Here is a 26,846-nt window from a genome sequence, read left to right on the forward strand (position 1 = left end):
AAAGACCAGACTTACTGGTCTGTCAGAGTCTAGAGAAACCCCTAGAGTATGGCCCCCAGACATCCTTTTAACTCAGTACTGAAGTCACTCCTGAGGATCACTCTTCAGCCAAAGATTAGACAGGCCCATAAAACAAAACGAGACTAAATGAGCACACCAGCCGAGGGGCAAGAGAAGACAGGAGGGGACAGGAAAGCTGGTAATGGGGAACCCCCAAGGTCAAGAAGGGGAGATTGTTGACATGTCATAGGATTGGCAACCGATGTCACAAAACAATATGTGTATTAATTGTTTAATGAGAAACTAATTTGCTTTGTAAACCTTCATCTAAAGTACAAAAAAAAAATTGGCAAAGGATATGAACAGACACTTCACTATAAGAAGACATTAAAAAAAATCACATTCCATTTGTGGAAATGATTATGAAAAATCAATATAATCTAATTTTAATCACCATATTCATTTCAACTAATAGTTAATTTATTTAAATATTCACTTGTACAGGAGCCCCGGTAGGACAGTGATTAAGGCAATCCACTGCTAATTGAAAGGTTGGTGGTTCGAAATCACCAGCATCTCTGCAGGAGAAAGATGTGGCAGTCTGTTTCTGTAGCGATTTACAGCCTTGGAAACCCTATAGGATCGTTATGAGTCGTAATCGACCTGACGGCGGTGGGTTTGGTTTATTTACTTGTATTGGGCTGTATACCAGTAAGTAAATATACCAGTAAGGCTTAATGTGAAATTAGATAACAAGACAGATATGTTAAAACACTGCACTGGGATTAGAATGACAGGATTTCAGATAATTGTGACATTGAGGTCAGGGAAATGCTAAGCAATAAGACGCAGAATCTTGAACTCAACCCCTGTGATTGCAAGGAGAGTCTAGAATGGCCCAAACAGGCTTCTTGGACATGAATATTTAGAAATGAGATTTGAAGGAGAGTAAGGAAATGACTTGACAAATGGAATAATAGAATGTTCTTATTTAACCTAATACAAATATAGTCAAGGCCTGCAGGTGGTATATAGAAGAGTAAACAGTGTGTTAAATATGCTTTCCTATCCTAGAATACAGTTTAGTTAATGACTTTCCACATGAGAAGTAGTTTATTCTCAAAGACTGGAGTTTATTCTGGTTCTGTTAGACTCAGTTCCTTTGTTGTGTGAGTCCAAACACCGAGTTTGATACTCTCAACCCAGATGTACTTGAAAAATTAGAAATATTGTCAAGGTATCTGATATTCTTAAATGGCATAAGGTGTGATACACTGTTCTTATGTCATGTAGGTGGTAGAGTATATGGCTAATGGACTTTAGTTCAGTTATTACCCATGACCTTGTAAAAATTACCTAAACCCTGTAAGACTCAACTTGCACGTCTGTAAAATGGGGATAATAATTACCTCATAAGATCAATTTGAAACAATGTATGTAAAGTGTGTGACCTAGAGTAAGAGTTTAATTAATAATTATTACTTATTACAATTATCATTATTATTACCACCTTATACTGTTTTTTTCTATGCAAGTTTTATCTCGCCTATTACATCATAAGAGCCCTGGTGGCACAGTGGTTAAGAGCTCAGCTGCTAACCAAAAAGTCAGCAGTTTGAATCCACCAGCTGCTCCTTGGAAACTCTATGAAGCAGTTCTACCCTGTCCTATAGGGTCACTATGAGTTGGAATAGACTCGACAGCAACAGGTTGTTGCTGTTTTTGTTATTACTTCATAAGTGCTTTTAAAGGCAGGTCTGTGTCTGATTAATCTGTCTCCTTACAGTATTTAAAACAGTGCCTTTTAAAGATTAGATAATTGTCTACAAATTAAAGGAAAGCAAACCATACACGTGCAAAAAGAAAAAAAAAGCAAAGAATGTTTTAAAATTTCATTTATTTCTAATCATAATTTATAGAGAAATTTTATTATGTACAACTGTACGAAAGAAGTATTTTTTTCAGGAGGAAGAAGATTCTTTCAGAGTTGTTAAGATCTCATAGAGAGAGAGGCGTATGTGTGCAGTGTGTTTGGGATAAATAGACAGGGCTTAGAAAATATCTTAAAGCACTCCGTACAGTATTCTGAGGGTAGTCATGCTTCATTAATGAAACATACGTGTGTTTTGCCTATTTTTGGAACTACTGTGACTTTTCAAAGATGTGTATGTGTTGTGTTATGTTGTGTGTGTGTGTATGTGTTGTGTTGTGCTGTGTGTGTGTGTATATTGTGTTCGGAAAACCAAAACCAGATGCTGTCAAGTAGACTCAAACTAGTGTTTGGAGGGTGTCTTAGTCATCTAGTGCTGCTACAACAGCAATACCGCAAGTGGATGGCTTTTAACAAAGAGAAATTTATGTCTTCACAGTAAAGTAGGCTAAAACTCCAAATTCAGGGCGTCAGCTCCAGGGGAAGGCTTTCTGTCTCTGTCAGCCTTCTCATCAATGTTCCCCGGACTAGGCGCTTCTCTGCATAGGGACCCTGGCTCCATAGGACACGCTCTGCTCCTGGCACTGCTTTCTTGGTGGTATGAGGTCCCCCTGTCTCTCTGCTCACTTCTGTCTGTTGTATCTCAAGAGATTGCCTCAGGACACAATCCAGTCTTATAGATTGAGTCCTGCCTTACTAACAAAACTGCCACCCATCCTCCCTCATTAACATCATAGAGGCAAGATTTACAACATACAGAAAAATCACACAATACCAGGAATCATGGCCTAGCCAAATTGACACATACATTTTTGGGGGGACATAATTCAATCCATGACAGAGGGGTTACAAATTACGATCGTCTGTTAACTGAAAAGTTACTTACTGTTTATTTTCAGGGGCCTGTTAGTGTATCAGAGGAATTTTTCCAGACCATTTCATCTCTTGGGATCTGTTTATTTTTAAGAAAATTGTTTTCCTAGCTCTTTGTACCAAAGCAGATATTTTGCCTTCCGGAACATGGGGATTTCACAAGCATTTACCAGACCAGGTGCAGTGGACAGATTCCCTTTTTGCTGTTTCTCATTCCCGTCTTTTAGAGCTCAGCTGTTATTGTTCCTGCAAAAATGGTAGCCTTAGCAGTGCAATGCACAGGATGTTGTGATTTTGTCTGGACACCGCTGCGTGTTTGCAGAAGAAATCCAGGGTAGAGATCAAACTCGAATTGGGCTTGCAACAGAACATGAGCTATAATTGTGTGAATGTGGACTCAGGCCAATACATTCCTCTGTTCGATCTGGCTGTAGTTAAGAAATCAGACTTCTGGAATTTGTCTAAGCAAATCTCTGACCACTCCACCCATTTCCATCTTTAGGGATGCAATTCTTGATAATCATTATTATGTGCCAGCTACTAAGACTAAGCACTTTGCGTATGCCATTATCTCATTCAATCCTTGTAACAACCCTCTTACGTTATATTTTGTAATCTATATTTATGAAGAAGCTTAGGTTTACAGAGTTTGAGTAATATGGACAAGGTCTCATAGTTATTGATAGAAACAAATTTTAATCATAGATCTGACTCTAAACTTACGTCCTTAACCACTATACTATACCACCTCCTTATTAAATAGAAGGTTGTCAGATATTGAGGGTGTTGAGTTCACATTCTAAGCTTATCCCTAGTTAAGTGTAAAAATGAAAACTAAAAGCAATATAATCTACCTTTGCTTCAGTTTACTCATCTGGTATATCAGGTTTGCGTCCATATCTAATGAATTGTAAATTAATGGGCACCTTCCCAATGCAAAAATCGTTTCCCTGAATGTAGTTTGGAAGCCAAAGCATTATAATTTCTAGATTCTTAAAATAGTTAACACATGCTCATGGTTCAAAACCTAAAAAAATTACAAACTGGTACACAGCGAAAGACAACACTCTGTCTCGCTTCTGTCTTCTCCCCTTGTAATGTTTTGATCAGTTATGGCTTAATGGAATAGAGTATTTGAAATTACGACTGTCCTGAATACTCAGGATGTGTGATCTTCCAGAGGCATACCCCAAGATAGATATTCCATGTATGTGATTATTTCAAGGCTGGTTATTTTACTCTCTGACTATGCCAAAATCTCATAAACTTCCTACTGTCCTGTGTCACCTAAATTACTGCCCTTTCCAGAATTCCAATTTTTTTGGCACAAAATTTTCGTTTATGATAAGGTCCCTGATGACTAGGAGTAAAAGAAAATGAGACAAACGAAGTGAGAAATAAGACACCTTGCCTGTGTTATAAGGGGACTAGTGGCACAAATGGTTAAGCACTCAGCTACTAACCGAGAGGGCAGCAATTTGAACCCACCAGTGGCTCTATGGGAGAAAAGACTTGGCAGTCTGCTCCCGTAAAGATTACAGCCTAGGAAACCCTATGGGGCAGTTCTGCTCTGTCCTATAGGGTCACTGTGAGTCAGAATGGACTCAGTGGCACACAACAAAAACATCTGTGTTATTCCCTTTTGTTGCTGTACATTGATTACTCTCAACCTTAGAGCTGTACCCCATACTAAGCTGGAGAGGTTAAAAAATAAGAGAGATGACTGAGCCCTACCCCAGATAATTAAATTAGAATCTATTGTAGTGGGGCTTAGGTAGCTGCATTTTTGTGTGTGATAGTCTATAAATTTATGAAAAACTAAAAAATTTATGAGTGCTTTTAAAATTTTTTTGTATTTATAAAATTAAGGAATAATGCTGAGTATTTTTTTACCATTAAAGAGGTATGGTTCTATAACTTTATAGTTTATTCTTTATATTACTTGGCATTTTAAAAAACAGTCTTATTGAGGGATAATTTACATATAATAAAATTTACATATTTTAAGTGTACAGTTCAGTGATTTTTAGTACATCAACAGGGTGGTGCAACCATTTTCACAATCCATTTTTTAAATATTTCCATCACCCCACAGAGATCCTCATACAGGTTTGCAGCCACTCTCTGCTCCCACCTTCGCCCCAGGCAACCACTAATCAACTTTCTGTCTCGATAAGTTTCCAACAGCTGTAGTTTAGAAAGCACCTCAGGTGATTCTGATTGCTCAGTAAAGGTTGGGAATCACTATTTTGGACTTTGCAGCTGAGCTTAAGGACATTAAACATGTCAAGATCTTCACCTACAGAAGGGAGCCCTGGTGGCACAGTGGTTAACAGCTCAAACCATCTGCTACCCTGTCGAAGAAAGATGTGTCAGTCTGCTTCCGGAAAGATTTACAGCCTTAGAAACCCTATGGAGCAGTTCTACTCTGTCCTATAGGGTCGATATGAGTCAGAATCGACTCAGTGGCAGTGGGTTTGGTTTTTTGGTTTGAACTACAGAAGCAGCTTTTAAATTAAACAAGATTGTCCCTTTAATCTTACAAGCCCTCAGAATACTCTGAGGTTGGATCCTTGTTAAAACATACATTGTTCCTCTTTTCCACCAACAAGTTTTTACCATTGGATACAGGCCAACATAGAATTAAGCCTGTATCCGATAGTTGGTGAAAATAACCTGTTCCCATATCCAACTTCTGCTCATCAACATGGAAACTTGAGATGGAAATGTATCAACAGGCAATCCCAGTGGGGCTGGTGCAGCCTTTGTAATAGTCTCCAGTGCATTCAGTCAGGTATCCTGTCTTCTCTTGGAAAAGACAAACATGATCATTCAGTAAATTTTTGGTGTCAAAAGAGCTTTTCTAATTGTCCTCATTCTCACCGTGGCCTCTTGGGCATTATGGGAATTGTTCCCCTCCATGCACCTTGGCGAGAAGGATCCTCCTACCTTTAGAAGCCTGGCTTAGTGCAGCGTCTCAGACCGGTTCATTCATGCTGCTGGTTAGGCACCAATTCTGAGAAGCACTAGTAGAGCAGTGGTTCTCAAAATTTATTATACATAAGAATCACTTGGGGATCTTGTTAAACTATAAATTCTGATTCAGTGTATCTTGGATGAAACTTCAGATTCTCAGCAGGAGTTTGAACTAGAATGAACTGATTCAAAGTCCTGGCTTAGTGTCAGACTTCATCCTTGTTTTACACAGCTCCTTTGCCTAGGTCAGCGTACTCAAACTTTGCTGCACATTGGAATCACCTGGGGAGCTGTTATAACTCTATTGCCCAAGTCTCACTCAGCCAATTAAATCAGAATATTTGGGGATGGAAATCAGGCATCTGTATTATTTAAAGATCCCCAAGTGATTCCATCCAATGTGTAGCAAAGTTTGGGGACTAGATCCTGACTTCTTGTTTTTGACATTATTTGGCTTTAGTTCCTATCCCTCTGTTCCTAAGACTCTCTTTTTGGGCCGTGGAGTCTCTGTTTTCAAGCCTCCCAGCCTGGGTTCCTGGATTATCTCAGCTCCCTGCCTCTGTCACACTGGTGGATTCATGTGTCTTTAATCTAACACTGAAAGGAAATTTTTGTTTTAGGAAGGAGACGTTCCTGTTTTTATGTTCTCCTTATATCTGCTTCATCGTTTTGAACGGTGCTCCACACTCAAGAATACAGAAGGGAGATAAAGAGTATCAGCCTGTGCTCTTAAAACAAATAACATTCTAGGTTATTAGAATCCTACTCCCTCAAAGTGCCCTGGAAGCAACTTTTGCTGTGCTCTCTGCAGTTAGGTATGCATCCTTTACACTCCTGAGAAGGCAAATGATAGGACTGGGCGCAACTCAACTTAGTCTTGCTTTTTCACAGTATCACACTTACATACACTTCCTATAAAATTTTGATGTTCAGATAGTCCTAAGAACTGAGGAAGCTCAATTAGAAAGAGGAGAACCACTTGAAATACAGCTTTATTACCGATCATATTGGTAGATGAGGCTGTTGACACTACAGCTGTCTTGGAGAGTAGGTTAATGACCAGCCATATATCCTGCAGGATCAAGTCTCCTTTGTTCCTTTGTATTTCAGTAGATGCCTAATAAGGGGTTAAATTGAATCTGTTTTAACATTTTATGTTTTTATTTATTTGGTCTGTTAATACCATGCTTCCACCTTTTACTGTGAAGGCTCTCTTAGGATCGTGTTCTTAGACAACTAGCATGGTGCTTAGGAGTCCCTGGGTGGTGCAAATGGTTAATGTGTTCAACTGCTAATCGAAAGGTTGGTGGTTTGACTCTACTCAAAGGTGCCTCAGAAGAAAAGCCTGGCAATCTACTTCCAAAACATCAGCCATTGAAAACTTTACAGGGCACAGTTTTACGCTCACACACGAGGTCTCCATGAGTTGGAATCGACTTGATTATACCTGGTTTAGCATGGTGCCTGGCATAAAATGGGGGCTCAATAACTATTTGTTGAATGAAGTAACAAATAACTCTTAGCAATGAAAATGCTTTTAGGCTTACAGTGCTGTCCTGGCTTGAATTGGTTCACTTTGCCAGATCTCAGGCATAGCTCTTATTTTGCAGTTGTGAAGGAGGAGTCTAGAGGCAGAATTAACAATTCACCTTTGGCCCCAGAGGCCCTTGGTTACAAAAATCTACGTAAATCCTTCTTTGTTAGGCTTGCTGGATAAAATACAGGATGCCCAGTGAAATTTGAATTTCAGGTAAACAACACGTCCCATGCAATATTTGGGACATACTTACTTATACTAAAGAATTATTCACTATCTTAAATTCAAATTTAACTGGGTGTACTGTATTTTTATTTGCTAAATCTGGCAACTCTACCCTTTGCCTGCCCTATTAAAGGGTTGCCATCATTACTGATCATAACCACAAAGTTCCAGCTCCCTGCTATTGTGTGCTCTGCCACATGATCCAGTCTCCACTCTGCAGCTGGAGAGGCTGGAAAGCTGGAGAGGCATGCCCCTATTTGGCCTCTGTGAAATCTCTCTGTCCACTTGCCAGGAAACACTCTGGTTGTTACGTGAGGGTTTCTAGCATTATTCAGCTCAGAAATTATTCAGGTATGAATCATATAGCTCCACAGGTTTTTTTTTTTTTTTTTTTTTAATGCCAATATGAGAACGCATGTCATCTTGTTTGTTCTGACTTGGCTGTAGTTCTGCCAGGGCCAGCTGTGAGCAGGATGACTCAGAAGGACCCAGGAGGTTGGGACAGGAGCTTTGGCATTCTCTCTTTAACTAACGATCTTGGTGAGCAACCTGCTCTTCTCTGTGAGACCTCACTCTTTTTTCCTTCCTCTCTCCTGCCATCTTCATTTGGTGCGTGAGGTGAGATGTTGTTAGTATGAATGACACTGTCCACTACAGCTGTGGATGAAACCAGAGGTGGGTCCAGAGGATCGGACACTGGTCACCAAGAGCATCTGCCATACCCACAAAACACTTCCAGGATGAGACACATTAGCTCCCTTGAAGGGCTCCTCTACCTGTCTGCCCAACTACGTGATAGTATGTGTAGTCATTTCCACACTAAATGTTCAACAAGTGTGTACTGAGTTCTCACTGTGTCCCTGGCACTGTGCTAGATGGTGGAAATCTAAAGACGTTTAGGATGTTGCCACCTGGAGAACTGAGAGTTGTTGATTTTGAATAATAAAAAAAGAAAACTCTGTGTACGGTTGAGACTGTAAATTGCCACCCAGGTTTTCTCAATAATTAGGCCTTGTTCTGCTTGGCTGCAAGAAGACAGCGTAAAGGAATTCAACAGATATTTCTCAGTCTTATGTTCCTTTGCTGCTCTACCGCTGCTTTTGGTGGGTTTCCAATTAGTTTCAAATACTTGAGCAGTTCATATTTGAGGTCTTCAGTGGACACAAAAGAATATCAGGAAGGGATAATGTGTATTTTTAAGGGTTACCTGCTTTTAGAATGTGTTCTTTCTTGGTGAGGTAGTTGCATTTGTTTTCATGCATAACTTTTCTTAGGAAGTCAATCAAATGTGGAAAGCTGAGACTCAATAATGTATTGTTTTAAGAAAAAACAACATTGAATAAATAGAAAAAAGCTAATTTGCTAAGAAATCTAGGTAAAGCCAGTTAACTAAAAAATGATAGAGGTGAATTAGAAGCGTTCCAGCTTAAATTGGCACTATTCTATGATTCTATTTTCTGGAAGGATTTAAAATACCAAACATCAATATGGAGGGGAAAAATTCTTTTCAATAAGAAATCTATATATAATAAAGGACTTATGAAGGTATTTAAGTAGTTTTCTCCTCGCCTTCATTGCCTCTGCTTTACCAAGTTTTCTCTTAATACGCTACTGATTTGTTTGAGTTTTCATTTTTTTGCTACCATCAAAGTTAGCAAAAGGTAGTTGCCCAGTTATTCACAGTATTATTGATTGCCCTATATTCTGCTAGTCAAAATGTTGGTGGTTCGAACTCATCAGCTGCTCTTTGGGAGAAAGATGTGGCAGTTGGCTTCCATAAAGATTATAGCTTGGAAACTCTATGGGGCAGTTCTGCTCTGACCTTTAAGGTTGCTATGAGTCGGAATCAACTCTACAGCAACAGGTCATATTTTAGGACTTGCCTCACTGTATCCGAGGTGAGCAGGTTACATAAACAAACATAAGCAATTTAGCCCCTTTTCCAAGGGGAAATGAGCAGGCAGTGTTTGTTTGGAAATACTTTTGTAAAATCCGCAGGTGCTGGCTGCCTTTCTCTGACAGCCAACCCCAAGGCCCACAGGAAACAGAAGCCAGGAAATCCCTCTGTCCATTGACCCAAAGGGTGGAGCTTCCGGCTGGTGTCTTTGAGTGTGGTTCTTTCCTCCTAAATCTTTTCTCTTTTAGTCATTTTACATGGTAAGTGGCTTCCTTTCTCCCCCAATGTGGCGTGTCTGGGAGAAAAATGTTTATCTGTGAATAACATCCATATTCTAAGACAAAACTAAGGAGATACGTTTTGTTCTCTTCATCCCTTAAGCACTGTTTATGAAGTGTTTCATCATTACAAGATTGAATCCAAGAGGAAAATATTTAATAGCACTTACATGCATGCTTCTTAACATTATGTAGACTCCCTGGAGAATCTGGCCAAGGATGGATCCTGTCTCCAGAAAAAATATACAGGTTTAATGGTCTAAGACTAGAGGGACCCCAGAACACATGGCCCCCGGACCCTCTGTTGGCCCCAGACTAAAACCAGTCCCGAAGCCAAGTCTTCAGACAAAGATTAGACTGGACTATAAGACATAAAATGAGACTCGTAAAGAGTGTGCCTCTTAACTGTCTTAGTCATCCAGTGCTGCCGTAGCAGAAATAACACAGGTGGATGGCTTTAACAAAGAGAAATTTATTCCCTCACAGTCTAGTAGGCTACAAGTCCAAATTCAGGGTGACAGCTCCAAGGGAAGGCTTTCTCTCTCTGTTGGCTGTGGAGGAAGGTCCCTGTCATCAATCTTCCCTTGGTCTGGGAGCATCCCAGCACAGGAACCTCAGGTCCAAAAGATGCGCTCTGCTCCTGGCGCTGCTTTCTTGGTGGTATGAGGTCCCCATGTGTCTCTGCTCACTTCTCTCTTTTATATCTCAAAAGAGACTGGCTTAAGACACTATCTAATCTTGTAGATCTCATCAATATAACGGCTGCTAATCCATCTTATTACATCACAGGTGACAGGATTTACAACACATAGTGAAATCACATCAGATGACAAAATGGTAGACAATCATACAATACTGGGAATCATGACCTAGCCAAGTAGACAGATATTTTGCGGGGACACAATTCAGTCCACAACATTAGCTCAAGTAGATACTTGAGACTAAATGGGCAGCTCCTGTCCAGAGGCGAGATGAGAAGGCAGAAAGGAACAGGAGCTGGTTGAATGGACATGAGAAATCCAGGGTGGAAAGGAGGAGTGTGGTGTCACATTATAGGGAGAGGAACTAGAGTCACATAACAATGTGTGCGTAAATTTTTGTATAAGAAACTAATTTGAGCTGTTAACTTTCACTTAAAGCACAATAATATATATATGTATATACATGTGCATTTATATACAAAATTATGCATATAATTTCAGGGGGTTCTTGGACAGCTACTGAGGACTCTGTTATACTTTATAAAGAATGTCCTTTATATAAACATTCTTGAATTCCCTGTTATGAATGTTCATTATGATGTGTCCTCTCCAGATAAGGATTGTATTTACCAAGTTCTCAGTGGTATAGATGAGCTTGTTATGACAAAAATGTAAATTGTATGTTATCAGAGTATTTGTTCCTCGTAAGTTGCCTTTCATAGTAGACAAAGAGTATAAGAAGCTACTTCTGAATGGGAAAAACTTGAGAATTAATATGTATTGAACCAGGCACCAGGCTCAATACCTTATGTTTATAACTTCTTGTAATCCTTTAAATGATTCTATGATCGTGGAATAATTATTCCAATTTAATAGATGTGGAAGTGAGGCTTAGAGATATTGAATGAGTCATCCTGTTAGAGGCAGGTCTGGCACACTCAAGAGTCCACTCTCTTTTTCTCTTATGTTATTTCTAAAGACCACACATACCTTTTTGCTCAGAAATACGGGCCTTTAGACAGGAGACCTGTGAGCATCAGTGACCTGAGGAGCAGGGAAGAGTCGGTGGGGAGAGAAAGAGTGGATAGTACATTTCACCAAGGGCCGTAGCAGCAGTGTACCAATGAAGGAAGGTTATCTTCCATCAGGCCACCAACGCCTGAATTAAAACAGGAAGATGGCATTAGAAGACTCAGCCTCCCCCAATTCAGAGCAATCACCACCTCACTCTCATCCCTCCCCAAGTGGACAAGAGGAAAGAACACATTAGGAAAATAAGTCATTAGGAAAGTAGGTCAGATTCTTACTCTTTTTTGGTCTGCTCCCAACCCTTCCCTTGTACTCTTCATTTTCCTTAGAACACATTTCCGTGACTGCTGAGGGCCCTTCCAATAAAGCTCATTGTGCTTATGAAATATTATGTGGTGGTCAGCAGTATGAGTTTCAATTCGCAGTAAGGACAAGCTAAATATTTTGATTTGGGACTGATTAGTAACTGTGGGGCGGCTTATACTTTTAATTTACAGTGGTTTTTATTCTCCCCCCCAAGAATAAAAAGAGGACCTTATTTTCTACAGATATTACTCTGGAATTTCCCCCATATACTTTTTTTTTTTTTAATTGTTGTTGTTAGGTGCCGTCGAGTCATTCCTACTCATAGTGATCCTGTGTACAACAGAACAAAACGCCACCCCGTCCTACACCATCCTCACAATCACTGTCATGCTTAAGCCCGTTGTTGCAGCCACTGTGTCAGTCCATCTCATTGATGGTCTTCCTCTTTTTCACTGACCCTTTATTTTACCAAGCATGATGTCCTTCTCCAGGGACCGATCCCTTCTTTTTTTTTTTCTTTAAATAGGTAGTAGAGAATTCACTGGGTCAAATTTACTATCTGGTACTTAATTGGTCAAATTTACTATCTGGTACTTGATGAGCTGAAGTCAGCATCCGAAGCTAGGCTTCTTGGTAGTGGGAATCAACCCACTCTTTGGACGTGTAAAATAAGCCCATTTAGATGAATCTCATGAATTTTCATCATGAACTAGAGGTCTGTGGGAAACCAAAATAATAGTACACTGTCCTTTCTCATGATCTGTATCAAAGAGCCTAGCCAAATTAATTATGAAGGGAGAAATTATACTTTATAATCCCCACTGCTTTCATTCAGGCATGAATGGCATTAATTCAGGGTGGTTGTGAAGAGCATTTTCATGAGAAATTTGAAGCAAGGAAAAGTAGGTACATTCTGGCAGTATGAAGAGAGTCTAATATAATTATTGTAGAATCTTAAAGTTAGAGATAATCTTAAAAAAGTAAAAACAAACAACTTGTTGCTGTCTAGTTGATTCCAACTCATAGTAACCCTATAGGACAGAGTAGAACTGCCCTATATGGTTTCTAAGGACTGGCTGGTGGATTCCAACTGCCTACCTTTTGGTTGGCAGCCAAGCTGTTAACCACTGCACCAATCTAGTGCTGTCTAATTACATACGACAAATTTTATTGACTATTTTCTATATATAAGCCACATGCCTGTTTTCTAGGTGTAGGAACTAGCATTACCTGGAGGGCTTGTTAAAATATAGATCATTGGGCCCCACCACCAGCGTTTCTGATTCAGAGTTTTGTGGGTGGGCCTGAGAATTTGCATTTCTAGCAAGTTCCCAGGTGTCTTAGTTATCTAGTGCTGTTATAATAGAAATACCACAAGTGGATTACTTTAACAAACAGAAACTTATTCTCTCACAGTCTAGGAGGCTAGAAGTCCAAATTCAGGACACCAGCTCCAGGGGAATGCTTTCTTTTCTTTCTCTGTTGGCTCTGGGGGAAGGTCTTTGTCATCAATCTCCCCGTGGTCTCGGAGCTTCTCAGCACAGGGACCCCAGGTCCAAAGGATGCGCTCCACTCCTGGCACTTCTTTCGTGGTGACATGAGGTCCTTTTTCTCTCTCCTCACTTCTCCCTTTTGTATCTCAAAAGAGATTGACTCAAGATACAACCTAATCCTGTAGATTGAGTCCTGCCTCATTAACATTACTGCCTCTATTCCAGCCTTATTATCATTATAGAGGTTAGAATTTACAACACATGGGATAATCACATCAGATCACAAAATAGTGGACAACCACACAATACTGGGTATCATGACCTAGCCAAGTTGACACACATTTTCGGGGGACACAAGTCAGTCCATAACACCAGGTGATACTGATGCTGCTAGTCCAGGACCACACTTTGAAAACCACTGCTCTCTACTACATCCCTGCAGGTGGCTTATGCACGCTTTGTTTCAACACTTCTAATGAGATGAGTTGTAAAAGCTGCCCATACCACTAGACATCTTTCTTAGAATTTACTGTTGCTGCACTGGACAGTGCTTACCAGTAACTTCTCTCCCTGCTCCTAATTCTTCAAGCTGGAATTACTCTGAAAACACCTAATTTCCATAAAATTCCTACACAAAACAGTAATTTACCCTAATGAAAATAACAGTCAAGAGTCTGTTTGGAAAATAATATTGTTATGTTCCATGCTAGGAAATACTTGTTCAATCTGTTCTGCTATTCAACTCCCAACAAATCCAAAATTAAAAAAAAAAAAGAAATTGGAATGTACATAGATTAAAGTGCATAGATCTTATGTGAATAGCTTGATGAATTTATACATATGTATATACCCATACAGATCAAGACACAGACTATTTTCACCACCTCCAAAGGATCCCTCATACTCTTTCCCAGTCAGTACTCACCCCCAAAGGTAGCCACCATTCTGCTTCAGTTGCCATGAATAAGTTGTGCTTGTTTTTGAACTTTATGTAAATGGAAGCCTAGAGTACACTCTTTTGTATCTGCTATTTTTCGCTCAACATGACTGAGATTCAACCGTGTTTTTGTATGTAGCAATAGTTCTTTATTTTCCATTGCCATGTAGTACCCAAATTTGACTTGTTTGATGGTTTTACCTTGAATTCCCTAGCCTTCTATTTTGTATATAGTTAAGATTGATAATAACATTAGCTAATATTGATGTAAAAATGGTATGGCAGCAGTGTCAAACCTCCTTATACTTCACAAGGGGAAAGGAGAATCAAGATTAACAGCCCAAGACTGATTGCTGTGAGATGGAGGTCAGACATACCTTCACCCTCCAATCTTTTTACTATTTTGACACCAGCTGTCTCTCCCATGGCACTCTCTTCTTCTCTGCTGGGTTCGTTAATTCGTTGCAGTGGCGACAGAGAACTCACAGACTATACTCACAGTTATGGGGTTTATTAGGGAAGTAACAGGTTACAATTTAGGATCAGGAACGACTCAGGGTACAGTTCTTCAGTCAGGCAGCCTCTTGGCCATACCTGCAGGCAGGCCTCTCTCTGGCCCTCAGCCCAACGACCCCTCAGCCCAGCCTCTGCGTTGCTCAGGCAGGTGTTAACAAAGCTCTTTAGCTCTCCCAGTAAGTGCCCTGAAGCACCCTACTCCACCAGGGAGCCTACTGCCTGAAGGCATTCAGCTCTCTTGCTCCATGGGTTGGGATACCCACTGTAACCACCTTGCTCAGTGGGCTGGGAAGCCCACTGTGCCCTCTTGTGCCAGTCTCCTGGTTCTGATGCTGCTGTTTCTCTGCTGCCACTTCTGTCTTTTGTCATCTCCAGTGTTACAGCTCTCTGTCTATATCTCCTGGGCCTAGGAGGTTCTCAGGGCAGGGACCCAGGGTCCAAAGGACACACTCTGCTCCTGTCTTTTTTTCTTGGTGGTAGTGGGGTCCCTCCCATCCATCTCTGGGATGGCTCATTTTAAGCCTAGTGGGATGGAAAAACCGACCAATCTCCTTGTTAGGGTTTCATACACCCTATTTGCATTATTAGCAAGCTGTCCAATCCCCTTGGTAGACAACAAACACTTTATTTGCATAGTCCCACCCAATCATTTGGTAGGAGTTACAAGACCATGGCTAGAAAGGCCATATAAAAGTGATCCATCACAAGGCAATTGATAATAATATAGTTATAATATTGTAGTTAGCATCACCTGATCTTTTCAATAGTGTGAGCTAGGTACTACCGTTAATCCATTTTACAGATGAGATATTTGAGGCTCAGTAACTTGCCCAAGATCTCACAGCCAATAAGAGATAGAGCCATATTTGAATACAGGTCCTTCTGACTCATAGTCCTGAGTTCTTAGCTGCTGTATTATCTTGCCTCTCTTTCTTGGTGCTTTACTAATAATCATCAATGAGAAATTGAGTCCAGAGAGCGTGCACTTTCCTTTGATTTCAAGGACCTTTCCATTTTCAGCCTTTCCTCTCCTCTTCCTCCCCTCTAATGGTTTTAAGGCATTTTCAGCTGTGCTGGTGAACTGGACGGTGACATGTGTCAGTGTGCCTTCTCAATGTCCCAACTCCTTCTTCCAATGAGCAGATCTGTTGGATGCATGCTCTCTTTTCTACAACTGTCTTTCTACAAGAATAAACTTTCCTATTTGCTAGCTCTCTGATTACTTCCCAAATTCCTGCCCTTGATAAGTGCAAAAATAGAAGAATCACTTCTGCCCTGTGATTCCTGTTAAGGTTACACCTAAATTGTCTCTGAAAAATAATTGTCTGTTCTGTCAAAGAAAAAGTTTAAACTCCCTTTGACTTTAGTGTCTGATAAGCCCTGAGCAGAAGCAGTGCTTGTAGTTTCAAGTACAAATTACTCTGACCATTTCCTTTTTTATTCTGCTATTTGGTGATAGAAAATTGCTGGTTAGCCTACTCCGTGGTATCTACTTAAGTGGACTTAAAAGATAATCAGATGCTTTGCAGCAGGTTTAAGCCTGCCTTTGATTCAGTATCTAGATAAAAGCCTCCACATATACTGGTGATTAAGAATTCTTATTTTTATTTTCATATTCTTCATGGTACATGCAGATCTGAAAAATTTGGATTTCTGCTGCTAAGTACGTAGATTTTGTGATGTTTGGAATTAGAAATGTGAGTAATCTGCTAAATAATTCTCTGTGTGATCGAACAGGAAATGAAGCTCACGAGTAAAAACTGGAATGCTCTTTGTTTAATCTGTCTTCTCACTATTTTTTCACAAATTACATTGTATCTGTTCATCTTTCTTTAATTCTAATTTATATCCAAAGGTTCATGCTTGCAGAAAACTTTGGGAAATGTTTTTTTTAAAAGGAAGACAAACTTTTTGGATAAACGGTATGTTAGGCAACCAAATGATTGATGAGGGAAAGGTTTCCTTTATTGAAGAATTTAAAATGGATAGGATGATAGAATTAGAAATCGCCATTCTGTAATCTTAATGAAGTAATAGATCTAGACTAGCATCATCAGCGATTGCTAAAGTGTCAAGTGAAAGATAGATGGGAAACTCTATAATGAGGGATCAGGCTGGCAACACCTGAACCCACGATCAATCTTACCGGCACTAACAGGAAACAACTTCTTATGTGATGAGGTAGAAAGCACTCAGCATTACCTATGAAGCATTCTTGCCAGAAGAACTGAACCTGAATCTAATCAAGCCTCTTAGCTCTACCTACCAGAACACAAGGAAACAGGGGCTTGAGCAGTGCTTCTCAACCTTGGAGGAGCCCTGGTGGTGCAGGGGTTAAATGCTTGGCTGTGAACTCAAAGGTCAGTAGCTTGAATCCACCAGTCACTCCCTGGGTGAAAGATGTGGCAGTCTGCTTTCATAAAGATTACAGCCTTGGAAATCCTATGGGGCAGTCCTACTTTGTCCTGTAGGGTCGCTATGAGTTGGAATCAACTCCAGGGCAGTGGGTTTGGTTTTGGCCAAGGCTTTAGTATTTTTGCGTAGCTCCCCCAGATGTTACAATGTGAGTCAAGGGTGATAACCACTGGAATAGAAGAACAGGTTAAAGGGCATCACGAGGAAACAATCACAAAATGCAGAATGTGAGAAATTCCAGAGGACAAATGACCAGATTTCCACAATATATACTATGTAACATTAGAAAAGAAGTGGAGGGAGGGGACACTGCTAGAGATTAAAATGGATTTAAGAGACATATAAACTAAATGTGATGTGTCCACCTTGTATTGATCCTGATTTCACCAAATCAACTGTATCAAGACGTTTTTTTAGAGAATCAGGGAAATTTAAATACAGACTGAATGTTAGCAAGTATTAAGTCATTGAATATTAATGTTTTTACCTGTGAGCATGGTTTTGTGGTTATGTTTCAAAAAGTTCTTACAGTTAAAGATATATACTGAAGTATTTATGGATGAAATATGATGCCTGGGATTTGTGTTAAAATATTCTAGCAAGAAATGGTGAAGGGATAGATACAACATTAAAAAAAATAGTTGTTTTAAAAGTTTTCATAAGAAAAGGTTAAAAAGGAGGCATGAAAGTAAAATATATGATAACATGTCTCTTGCATTGTGATACACTGTTAATAGAGTCTTGGAAGTTCATGTGAAATACAAAGCTGAAATAAAATTAAGTTTAACCCTCTGTACCCATGCAAAAGCAGTCCTTATTTCTTTTCAGAAAAAAAATTATATATTTAAGTATTAATTGTGTGTATATCTTATTTGCAGATGATTCGGGGGCTCCTCCTTCTACTGTTATCAACCAAAATGAAACTTCTGCCAAAGTCATTTTTAAGCCTAGTGTGATACAACAAGCCAGGATTGCCCAGAATGGCATTTTGGGAGATTTCATCATTAGATATGATGTCAATAGGGAACAGAGCATTGGGGACATCCAGGTAATGGATTCATCATTGTTGTTTTCTTGATACTTTTAGTTGATGAGAACTGGGGATTCCAGTACTTACTTGAAGGAGAGAGAACTTTCTAGCTCTTAGAAAATCTGTTTTAACACAAAATATGTCTTCAGAGAGACTAGTGGTGCTTCCTTGCCAGAGGCTAATGGTAACTATTTCCTGCTTCAATAACCTGGAGAGTAAATAAAATCTATAATTTTCCTTGCAGTGTTTTAGGTGAAGTTAGAATTTTAGTTGCTTTTCACTTTTAATTAAAAGACACTACTCCGTGGCTCATTCCCCTTTATGTTTTATTGCTCTAGAGACACGGTGGGAATATTAATATGTAATAATGTGTGCTCAGAATATAGACGACCTTGTCTCAACTTGTAAGATTCTTGGTAAAAACGAGATAATGTAGGAAGCAGGGTTCTCAAGAGATAAGAGTCAGAGGGGATGGATAATTAAAATGGAATTAGTAGACCTATTCAATAAAATTTTAAGGGATGATTCCATCCTTATACAGGTTAAATTAGCAATTAGTTCCCTTGAAGGGATCAGGACCATAGATCATTTTGTTCTGGATATGGACTCTGAACCCTCGGTTCTGTATGGTGTCTGTGACTTTTCAAAGTTCCATGGACTATTCATTTTAGTTCCTTTTCCTCCCTTTCTGAGTACTACCATTCTTATGTTCCTTTTCCTCCACCAGGTTCTAAATGGCTATTTTGTGCACTACTTTGCCCCTAAAGACCTTCCTCCTTTACCCAAGAACGTGGTATTTGTGCTTGACAGCAGTGCGTCCATGGTGGGAACCAAACTCCGGCAGGTGAGTGAGTGCCAGCTGCCTGGTTCTTCCTCTCCCACTTCTGCCTGCAGCAATGATCTTTGTGAATGAAGTCCAGTTGATGCAAATATCATTATTTAACTTTTCTATCCAGTTGTTCCTGCTTACAGAGAACATTCCAGAACTGATTTACTTAAACCATTGACATAAACTATCATTTTATTTTAGCATGGTATTTTTAAGAAGGCAGAGGGGCATGCTATAGAAACACCTCAAAATAAAGGGGCCTAGCAGAGTGAATAATGTGTGCACACGGCAGTACACCAAAAGGGCCACTCACCAGCACCACTGTTGACGGAATAATTCTGTTCAGTGATGATGCCCTATGACACCAATGGAACAGAATCATTAACAGTCCCTTTGGCCTGTCCTTAGGATTAAGGGCTGTGAGAAGCATTAAGGGGACATCTAGGAAAAATTAAATTATCCTGAATATATAGTCGTCTCTCGGTACCCATGGGGGATTGGTTCCAGGACACCCCCCACCCCCACCCCACGCAGATACTAAAATCCACAGATGCTCAAGTCCCTTATATAAAATGGGACCACCCTGCCTGCACCTCTCATGCTAAGGCCCTGTTCCCTCCCATCTTCGGAGAGCAGCCCAGCCAACATGCCCCTGAGAAAGGAAGACTAAGAGGTGAAGGTCTGAGGACTCTGGGCAGCTGGGATCCCAAATAGGTGGTTATGACGAAGGCAGTGGCTGTAGCCAAGCCCAGGACTGCTGTTGACCACGCAGGTAACTGAAACCACAGAAAGGGAAACCACAGATACGGGAGAACTCCTATGAATCCATGGATGCGGAACCCACGGATACAGAGGGGAAACTGTACAACTATTTTTTCTTACAAACCACTGGAAAAGGCAATTTCTTATCTTACTTTTTTTAATGTTATTTCCAACTTACAAACCATAATGGAAAACAGAACTATTGGCCACCAGACCAACTAATATCCCTACATACATCAAAACTTAGATCTTCAGCTTTTCTTTTTTAACCCAATTCCTATTTTATCAATTAATAATGCAAATATATGGTTTAATAAGTCAAATAGTATCTAAAAGTTCATAAAGACCACTTATCCCACCTGTTTCCATCCCCAGTTCACATCCTAGAGCCCCACAGTTGAACCTAATTCTAACTGATAAGCTATAACAGATATTTTCCCTCAATTTATTATTTTGTAAATAGTTTCTTTGGCCATTTATATTTAAAAAATCATGAAGTAAAACCTGCTGCTCTTTTCTTCATGGGATCTAGGTTTCCTCTCCCCCCACCAAATATCAAAAAAATATATTGCAAAATGTGATATGAGGATAGTGTTTATTTTTTAAGAAGATAGCCAAATATAATTTCTAACTAATAACAGGGAGAAGATATCCTTACCCTGTAAACCACCTCCTTGTTCTTCAGCATCACATTCTTGTACAGAACTTAGCCTGCTGACTCCTCCATTTTTATTGCTTTTCCTACCTTTCTGAATCACTAACCTTCCATCTTTACTTTTCTAAAGAATACTCAGTATCCTTTTAAATATGGATCCACTGGTGAAGAATCTTCAGTTTTTGTTTGTCTGAAAATGATCTATTTCACTTTCATTCTTTAAGGATATTTCTTCTGGGTATGGAATTCTAGGTTGGTTGTTATTTTCTTTCAGTACATTGATGATGCATTGCACTGTTGCTGGCTTCCACCGTTGCTGTTAAAAAGTCAGTGATATTTTAACTGTTGTTCCTCTGAAGGTATTCTCTGTTTTATTGTTGACTGCTTTTAAGATTCTTCTCTTTGTCTTTAGTTTTCTATAGTCTTAATGTAATGATTCTAAGTGGGTTTCTTTGAATTTATTCTTCCTAAGTTTCCTAGGGCATCATGAATATGTGGATTCATGGAAAAATCCTCAGTCATTATCTTTGAAATTGTTTCTGTTCACTTTTCGTTCTGAAATTCCAGTGTTAGATCTTTTCTTCATATCCTCTATGTCTCTTGTGCTCTCTTCTGTATATTCCATCATTTGCCTTTCCATGCTTTTATTGCAAACCTGTCTTCCAGTTCACAAATTCTCTCTTCAGGTATGTCTAATCTGCTGTTAAACTCATCCATTTCAATTATATTTTTTTTTTCTAGAATTCCTATTTGAGTTCTTTTTTTTTCTTTCCCAAATTTGCTATATCACCTTTTAGGGTTTTTAGTTATTTTATGGAGTTTTAAATAATGTTTTTTTAATCTTTTTGAACATGGTTGTTTTAAAGTCTGTGTCTGATCATTTCAATCTCTGGAGCTTATCTGAGGGCTGTTTTTATTGTCTGTTGTTTTTTCTTCTTGTGTGACTGGTTATCTTTGATTGCATGATGGATATTATATTTGAAAATTTGATTGTAGAAATAATTTGAGACTAGGATAATGACATATTCCTCCAGAGAATGTTTTGGTTTGCAGTGAAAGTAATTTCAAAGGAAAAGATCAATAACTTTAGCTATGTAAAAATTTTAAAATTTTGTTGTCAATAAAAACATGATAAAAGTTAATAAAAGCCTGGAAAACTTTGTGCAGCAGCAAGACAGGAGTTTTATCTTTAATAGGAATTATAATTTAAGAAATGCACATTAAGAGAAATACTATTTTTATCTTCATAGTGTCAACCTTTAAATAGTGTAATCATTTATAATGACAAGCAATTTCTATAGTATGCATTTGGAGAATTCAGCAAAATTATGTATTGAAATTATTTCCCAGTAAATATTAAGAAGTACCAGAAAGATAGAATGCATGATCATTTCTACTGCATCTTCACTCAAAGGTCATTGGTTACCCAAAGGCTACAGCAGCTTGAAGAACCTGCTTCTTCAAGTGCCTGAGTCACTTCAGTGATTAACCTCAAGCCTTCATTCCAGGTCATAAGGGTCTGCTTCCACTTCTGATGAGACAACTACCCATAATCTCCTTACCTAATAATACCCAGAAAGACAAATCCTACCCCAAATTGTACAGAGAAAACCAGTCAACTAAATTAGGGCCTCTTAAACTTACCTTTAATAATAAAAATTAGTTGGGCACATCTTAAAAATATGGCATGGGGTATTTTCAACACACTAGACATTATGCAAAGGGTATTAAGTGAATTATTTTTAAAAAATACTTAATCCTTATAACAATTTGTTTACTACTCCCATTTTACTGGTGGAGAAACTAAGGCTTTTCAGAGATAGATATCTCAGCTAGTAAATGGTAGGGGCAGGCTTCAAACCTATGACTGATGGCAAAGCCCATGAGGCAAACCATGATGCTGTGGTGCCTCCGTACAGGGAGCAGTGTGGTGAGGCAGCATTGTTGTGTGCAACTAATGGAAATGCAAATGGATACAAGGGTTTTTATAGTTTTACATTTCAAGACCCAGTTGAGAAGGTTACATTTTGGAAGGCAGGGATTTCCTTGTGTTGAGCAAAAGCAATGTAATGACAGATGCCATACCATTTGTTATTTTCCTCCCTTCCTTCATTCCCGGATATTAAAATCCTATTCCTTGCTATGCTAGTCACTGGAAGTCTGGCATGCACCCTGCTGGCTTCTAAGCTATGGGATGGCCTCTTTCCAAGAGAACCACCCTGGACCAGCCAAACACGTGTCAGAAGCCTCTGAGACATCTCTAAAGCCCATTGCTGCCTTGAGTGGATTTGAAAACTGTTGACTATTTTAGCAGCTCTCAGCTTCTGTAAGGCCACGGCACTAAGTAAAAAGCCCCGGTGGCCCCTCCTAGAGTCTTGCATAAAATGCCATGTCCACTGGTGAAGAGGACAATTACCCCGAAGCACGGGTCTTTCATATTGTGTCAGCAGGCTTGGCAGCATCAGATATTTGTCACAGGTCCATTCACATTCCATTAAGAATCATTCAGGGACAGATGGAAGGGAGAGGGAAAAGGAGGACTCACTGCTTAGGGGACACGGAGCTTCTGTTAAAGGTGATAGGAGAATTTGGAAACGGATAATGGTAATGGTTGAACAACATGATAAACTTAACTAATACACATGACAAATGTTGAAATGGCAAATGATTTGTTACATATATATTTGCCACAATAGTAATAAAAAAGAATCATTCACTGTTATTCTGGATGTTCTGGGCTCCCCTCATCTTTGATGAACCTGAAATATTTTACTCTATTTATCACAGTGCAGAGCACATAGTTGGTGTTTAATAATTACTTGAACAATTGATTTATTAGGAGTCATAAAGATCATGCAACCTTGAAACATATAGCCAGTAAGGGAAGGAAGGCACTTGTGTCCAGGGAGCACCTAAAGCTGTGTGCTTCTGGCATTTTCTGGTTCTTGTCCTGATCACAGTGGGAATGTGAGCCTGGCACCAGGAGTCACCCAGCTCAGGAACAGTGATAGGACCCTGCAGGTTGCTGGCATAGGGCTTGGCTCTGTTTTCTCTCCGGTATGAATGTCTTGAGGCATAGCTCTGGTGCTGGGTCAGGCAAGATTCCTGCCTTCCAGTCTGAGCTAGTAAAACTCCTCAGTAAGAGTGGGAGCTGAGAAGAGCAACAAAAAGAATAAAACACAGCGATTAGGATGTTGTTAGGTGCTGTTGAGTCGATTTTGACTCATTGGCGACCCCAAGAGACAGAGAAGAACTGCCCCATAGGGTTTTCTAGGATGCATTCTTCATAGCAGCAGATTGCTAGGTCTTTTCTCCCATGGAGCTGCTGGATGGGTTCAAATTGCTGACTTTTCAGTTAGCAGCTGAACGCTTAGGATAGAGCTTTATTTTTTTCTTGTTGGTCACATGCTTAAAAGCATTGGCACTAGCAAACAAGCGTATCCTTGGGAAAATTTAGGATACTATATAATTGATTAACTACATTTTCCCTTGACCAAGGCCTACACTTTGTTCTTTTTCTCTTCCTTGTGAAATTAGATCTACTACTACTTTTGTCCACATACTAATGAGCTTGGCCAAGGGACCCTCTCTGGCAACCCAGCAGTGACTAATGTATTATTTAGCAGATGCTTTTCCTGCTTGTTCCCATAATCTGTGCCACTCTATTTCAATTCTAGGTTTTCCTATGTAGCTTTTGGAAGCTACCTCCATTTAATTTAGTCAATAATTTCAGAGGGTAAGGAACAAACTTAGTATTTCTGCTCTGTAATTGCCAAATTAAAATGAGGTTTCCTGTGAAGTAATGAATTGAAAGACTGCAATCTGAATGTCATTTGTGCTTTCTTCACTGGTTTACTTTAAGCTCCTGGACACCAGTTTCTTCTTCACTATCTACAATTGGCTATTTTATGTCCAAAATCTGAATATTTTATGTGTAGCCTTACAGGCCAAGAGTCCATAGGTTTGAGGACTTTTTTGTTACTGATCATTATAGTTTGTATCCCCAGCTCCTAGCATAGTACCTGACATGTCATTGTTGTTGTTAGCTGCCATTGAGTTGGCCCCCTACTCATGGTGACCCCATGCACAATAGAATGAAACACTGCCTGGTTCTACTTCATCCCCATGATTGTACTATTGTGATCCATAGCGTTTTCAATGACTGATTTTTTGGAAGTAGATTGTCAGGCCTTTCTTCCTAGTCTGTGTTAGTCTGGAAGCTCTACTGAAACCTGTTCAGCATCATAGCAACACTCAAGCCTCCACCTTCAGACAGGTGGCGGCTGAGCATGAGGTGCATTGCCAGCATTTGGACCTGGCTCTCTCCAGCATGGAAGGCGAGAATTCTTACACTGAACCACCACTGATGGGTGGTGGCAGCACAAGAGGTACCTTGGCTGGGAATTAAACCTGGGTCTCCCGCATGGAACTAGAGAATTCTGTCACTGAACCACCACTGCCCTGATACCTGACTTATACTAGGTAATTATTTGTGTCGAAAGGCATACCAGCACATAAACATTAAACGTAGCTTAAATTTTTTAATGCACAGAACTACCATTGAGTGATCAATACATACCAAGCATTCTAAGGGTTTTGTATGTTTTCTCATTTAATCTTTAAGCTATCCAATGACATGGACATTATTGTCCCCATTATATAAGTAGGAAGGTGACATAACTGTGCTGAAATATATAAAGTTATAAGTAGAAGAGTTAGGATTCAAACCAGATATATCCCACTCTAAAGGCACCATGCTTCACCATGACATTAGACCCCCTCTCAAGCTCTTAGAGTCTACCTGTTCTTATCTCCATGTGATGTGATATCGAATGCTGCCGTCTCGGCTGAGTGCACACAGATGTCACCTGCGTCAGCCAGCAGCGTGGTGTGAAAAATTAGTGGAGCTGTTCTGCTCCAGTCCATAATAATTAACTAGGAGTATTTTATTATTTAACATTAAGAACACCACCAGCATTCAAAGGGATACAGACTTCCTTCCCTTTTATGATTTGGATTGGACAAGCTTGGAGACAGCAGAGGTGCAGAGTGAAGAAAAGATAGGTGACTAAGAGGTCCCATGGTGTCTAATGGTGTATAATAATCCAGCATCCTCTTCAAGAATATGTAGAGCTGCCACTTTTTGAAAGGGAGCATTCTGGAAAGATATTAGGATATGAAGAAAGTAGCTTTTAAATGATAGGGATCAGAAGGGGCAGTCTGAGGTTCACTGAACAGCCTGGAAGAATGCTTGCAGGGACAGCAGAACCTGGAAGCACCTCTGAGGAGTTGTGATCTGGTTAGGAGGGGAGAGATCCCTGAATGAATAAATAAGGGAGCTCAGAAAAGACGAGGGATGCAAGCATACAAATGAGATCATGTCTGAAGAATTTGAACGTAAGCCACCACCTGTCTGTCAGTTTGTCCTACTGTTGTGTTTGCGTGTTGCTGTGATGCTGGAAGCTATGCCACTGGCACTTCAAATACCAGCAGGGTTTTACCTAAGATGGGCAGTTTTCAGTGGAGCTTCCATTCTAAGACAGACTAGGAAGAAAGGCCTGGCAATCTACTTCCAAAAACTAGCCAATGAAAACCTTATAGCTCACAACAGAATATTGTCCAAGATAGTACTGGGAGATGAGCCCTTTAGGTTGGAAGGTACTCAGAATACACAGTGGCCACAACAATGGACTTGAGCATACCAACAATTGTGAAGATGGTGCAGAACTGGGCAGTGTGGCATTCTGTTATAGATGGGGTCACCATGAGTCATCTTACTCAGCATCAAATAACAACTGAACATAGGCATTCTGTGACTATCATATAGAAAAAATGGACAATATAGAGCCTTGTGTACTCCTATACTACCTCCTTGGGTCACAAGTCTTGTTGTAAATGTCTGAAAGCAAGACCCCTTTCTGGTTTCATAATTTTGCACTCAAAGTCTAGAGAGGGGATCAGCAAACACGTTCTATAAAGGGACAGATGGTAAATATCTTAAGCTTTGCAGGCCACATGGTCTCCGTTGTATTTACTCAAGTCAGTCCTGCTGTTGTAGAGCAAAAGCAGCCAGAGACAATTTGGAAAGAATGCGTGTGGTTGTGCTCCAATAAAACTTTATTTATAAAAACAGTCAGCAGGCTAGATTTGGTTCCCAGGCCATAGTTTGCTAACCTTTGGTCTAGGGCAATTACTGATTGTCATATTATTAGAGGTCATTTCATTTGAATATATTTATTCTCATCTACTGAGTTGCTTTTGTCAAAACACCAGTAGATGTGTGCTTTGGAAATACATTGCAAAACTGGGGACTTGGGGCAGTTAACAGAAGACAGTGGGAGAAAACTGGTATTTTTTTACTCTGACTCAGAGTATGAGGTAATAAATGATGGACAGAGGGCAAAATAATTTTTTCTGTAAGTGAAAACTTTTTTTTTTTTAGTTTCAAAAAAATTCT

At 39.7% G+C, this 26,846-nt stretch overlaps 1 protein-coding gene across 1 annotated transcript in view; it reads left to right on the forward strand.

The window, feature by feature from the left end:
- The window catches only part of ITIH5 (inter-alpha-trypsin inhibitor heavy chain 5), a 115,960-nt gene that overhangs the window by 54,217 nt on the left and 34,897 nt on the right, over positions 1-26,846 (forward strand). Inside the window, exons 6-7 of the mRNA XM_004379733.2 lie at positions 17,992-18,161; positions 18,871-18,987. Of these exons, the coding sequence (XP_004379790.2) occupies positions 17,992-18,161; positions 18,871-18,987 (287 nt within the window). The remainder of the gene's footprint in view (positions 1-17,991; positions 18,162-18,870; positions 18,988-26,846) is intronic.

This window comes from Trichechus manatus, unplaced genomic scaffold, assembly GCF_000243295.1.
Source record: "Trichechus manatus latirostris isolate Lorelei unplaced genomic scaffold, TriManLat1.0 scaffold00067, whole genome shotgun sequence".
Lineage (NCBI taxonomy): Eukaryota > Metazoa > Chordata > Mammalia > Sirenia > Trichechidae > Trichechus > Trichechus manatus.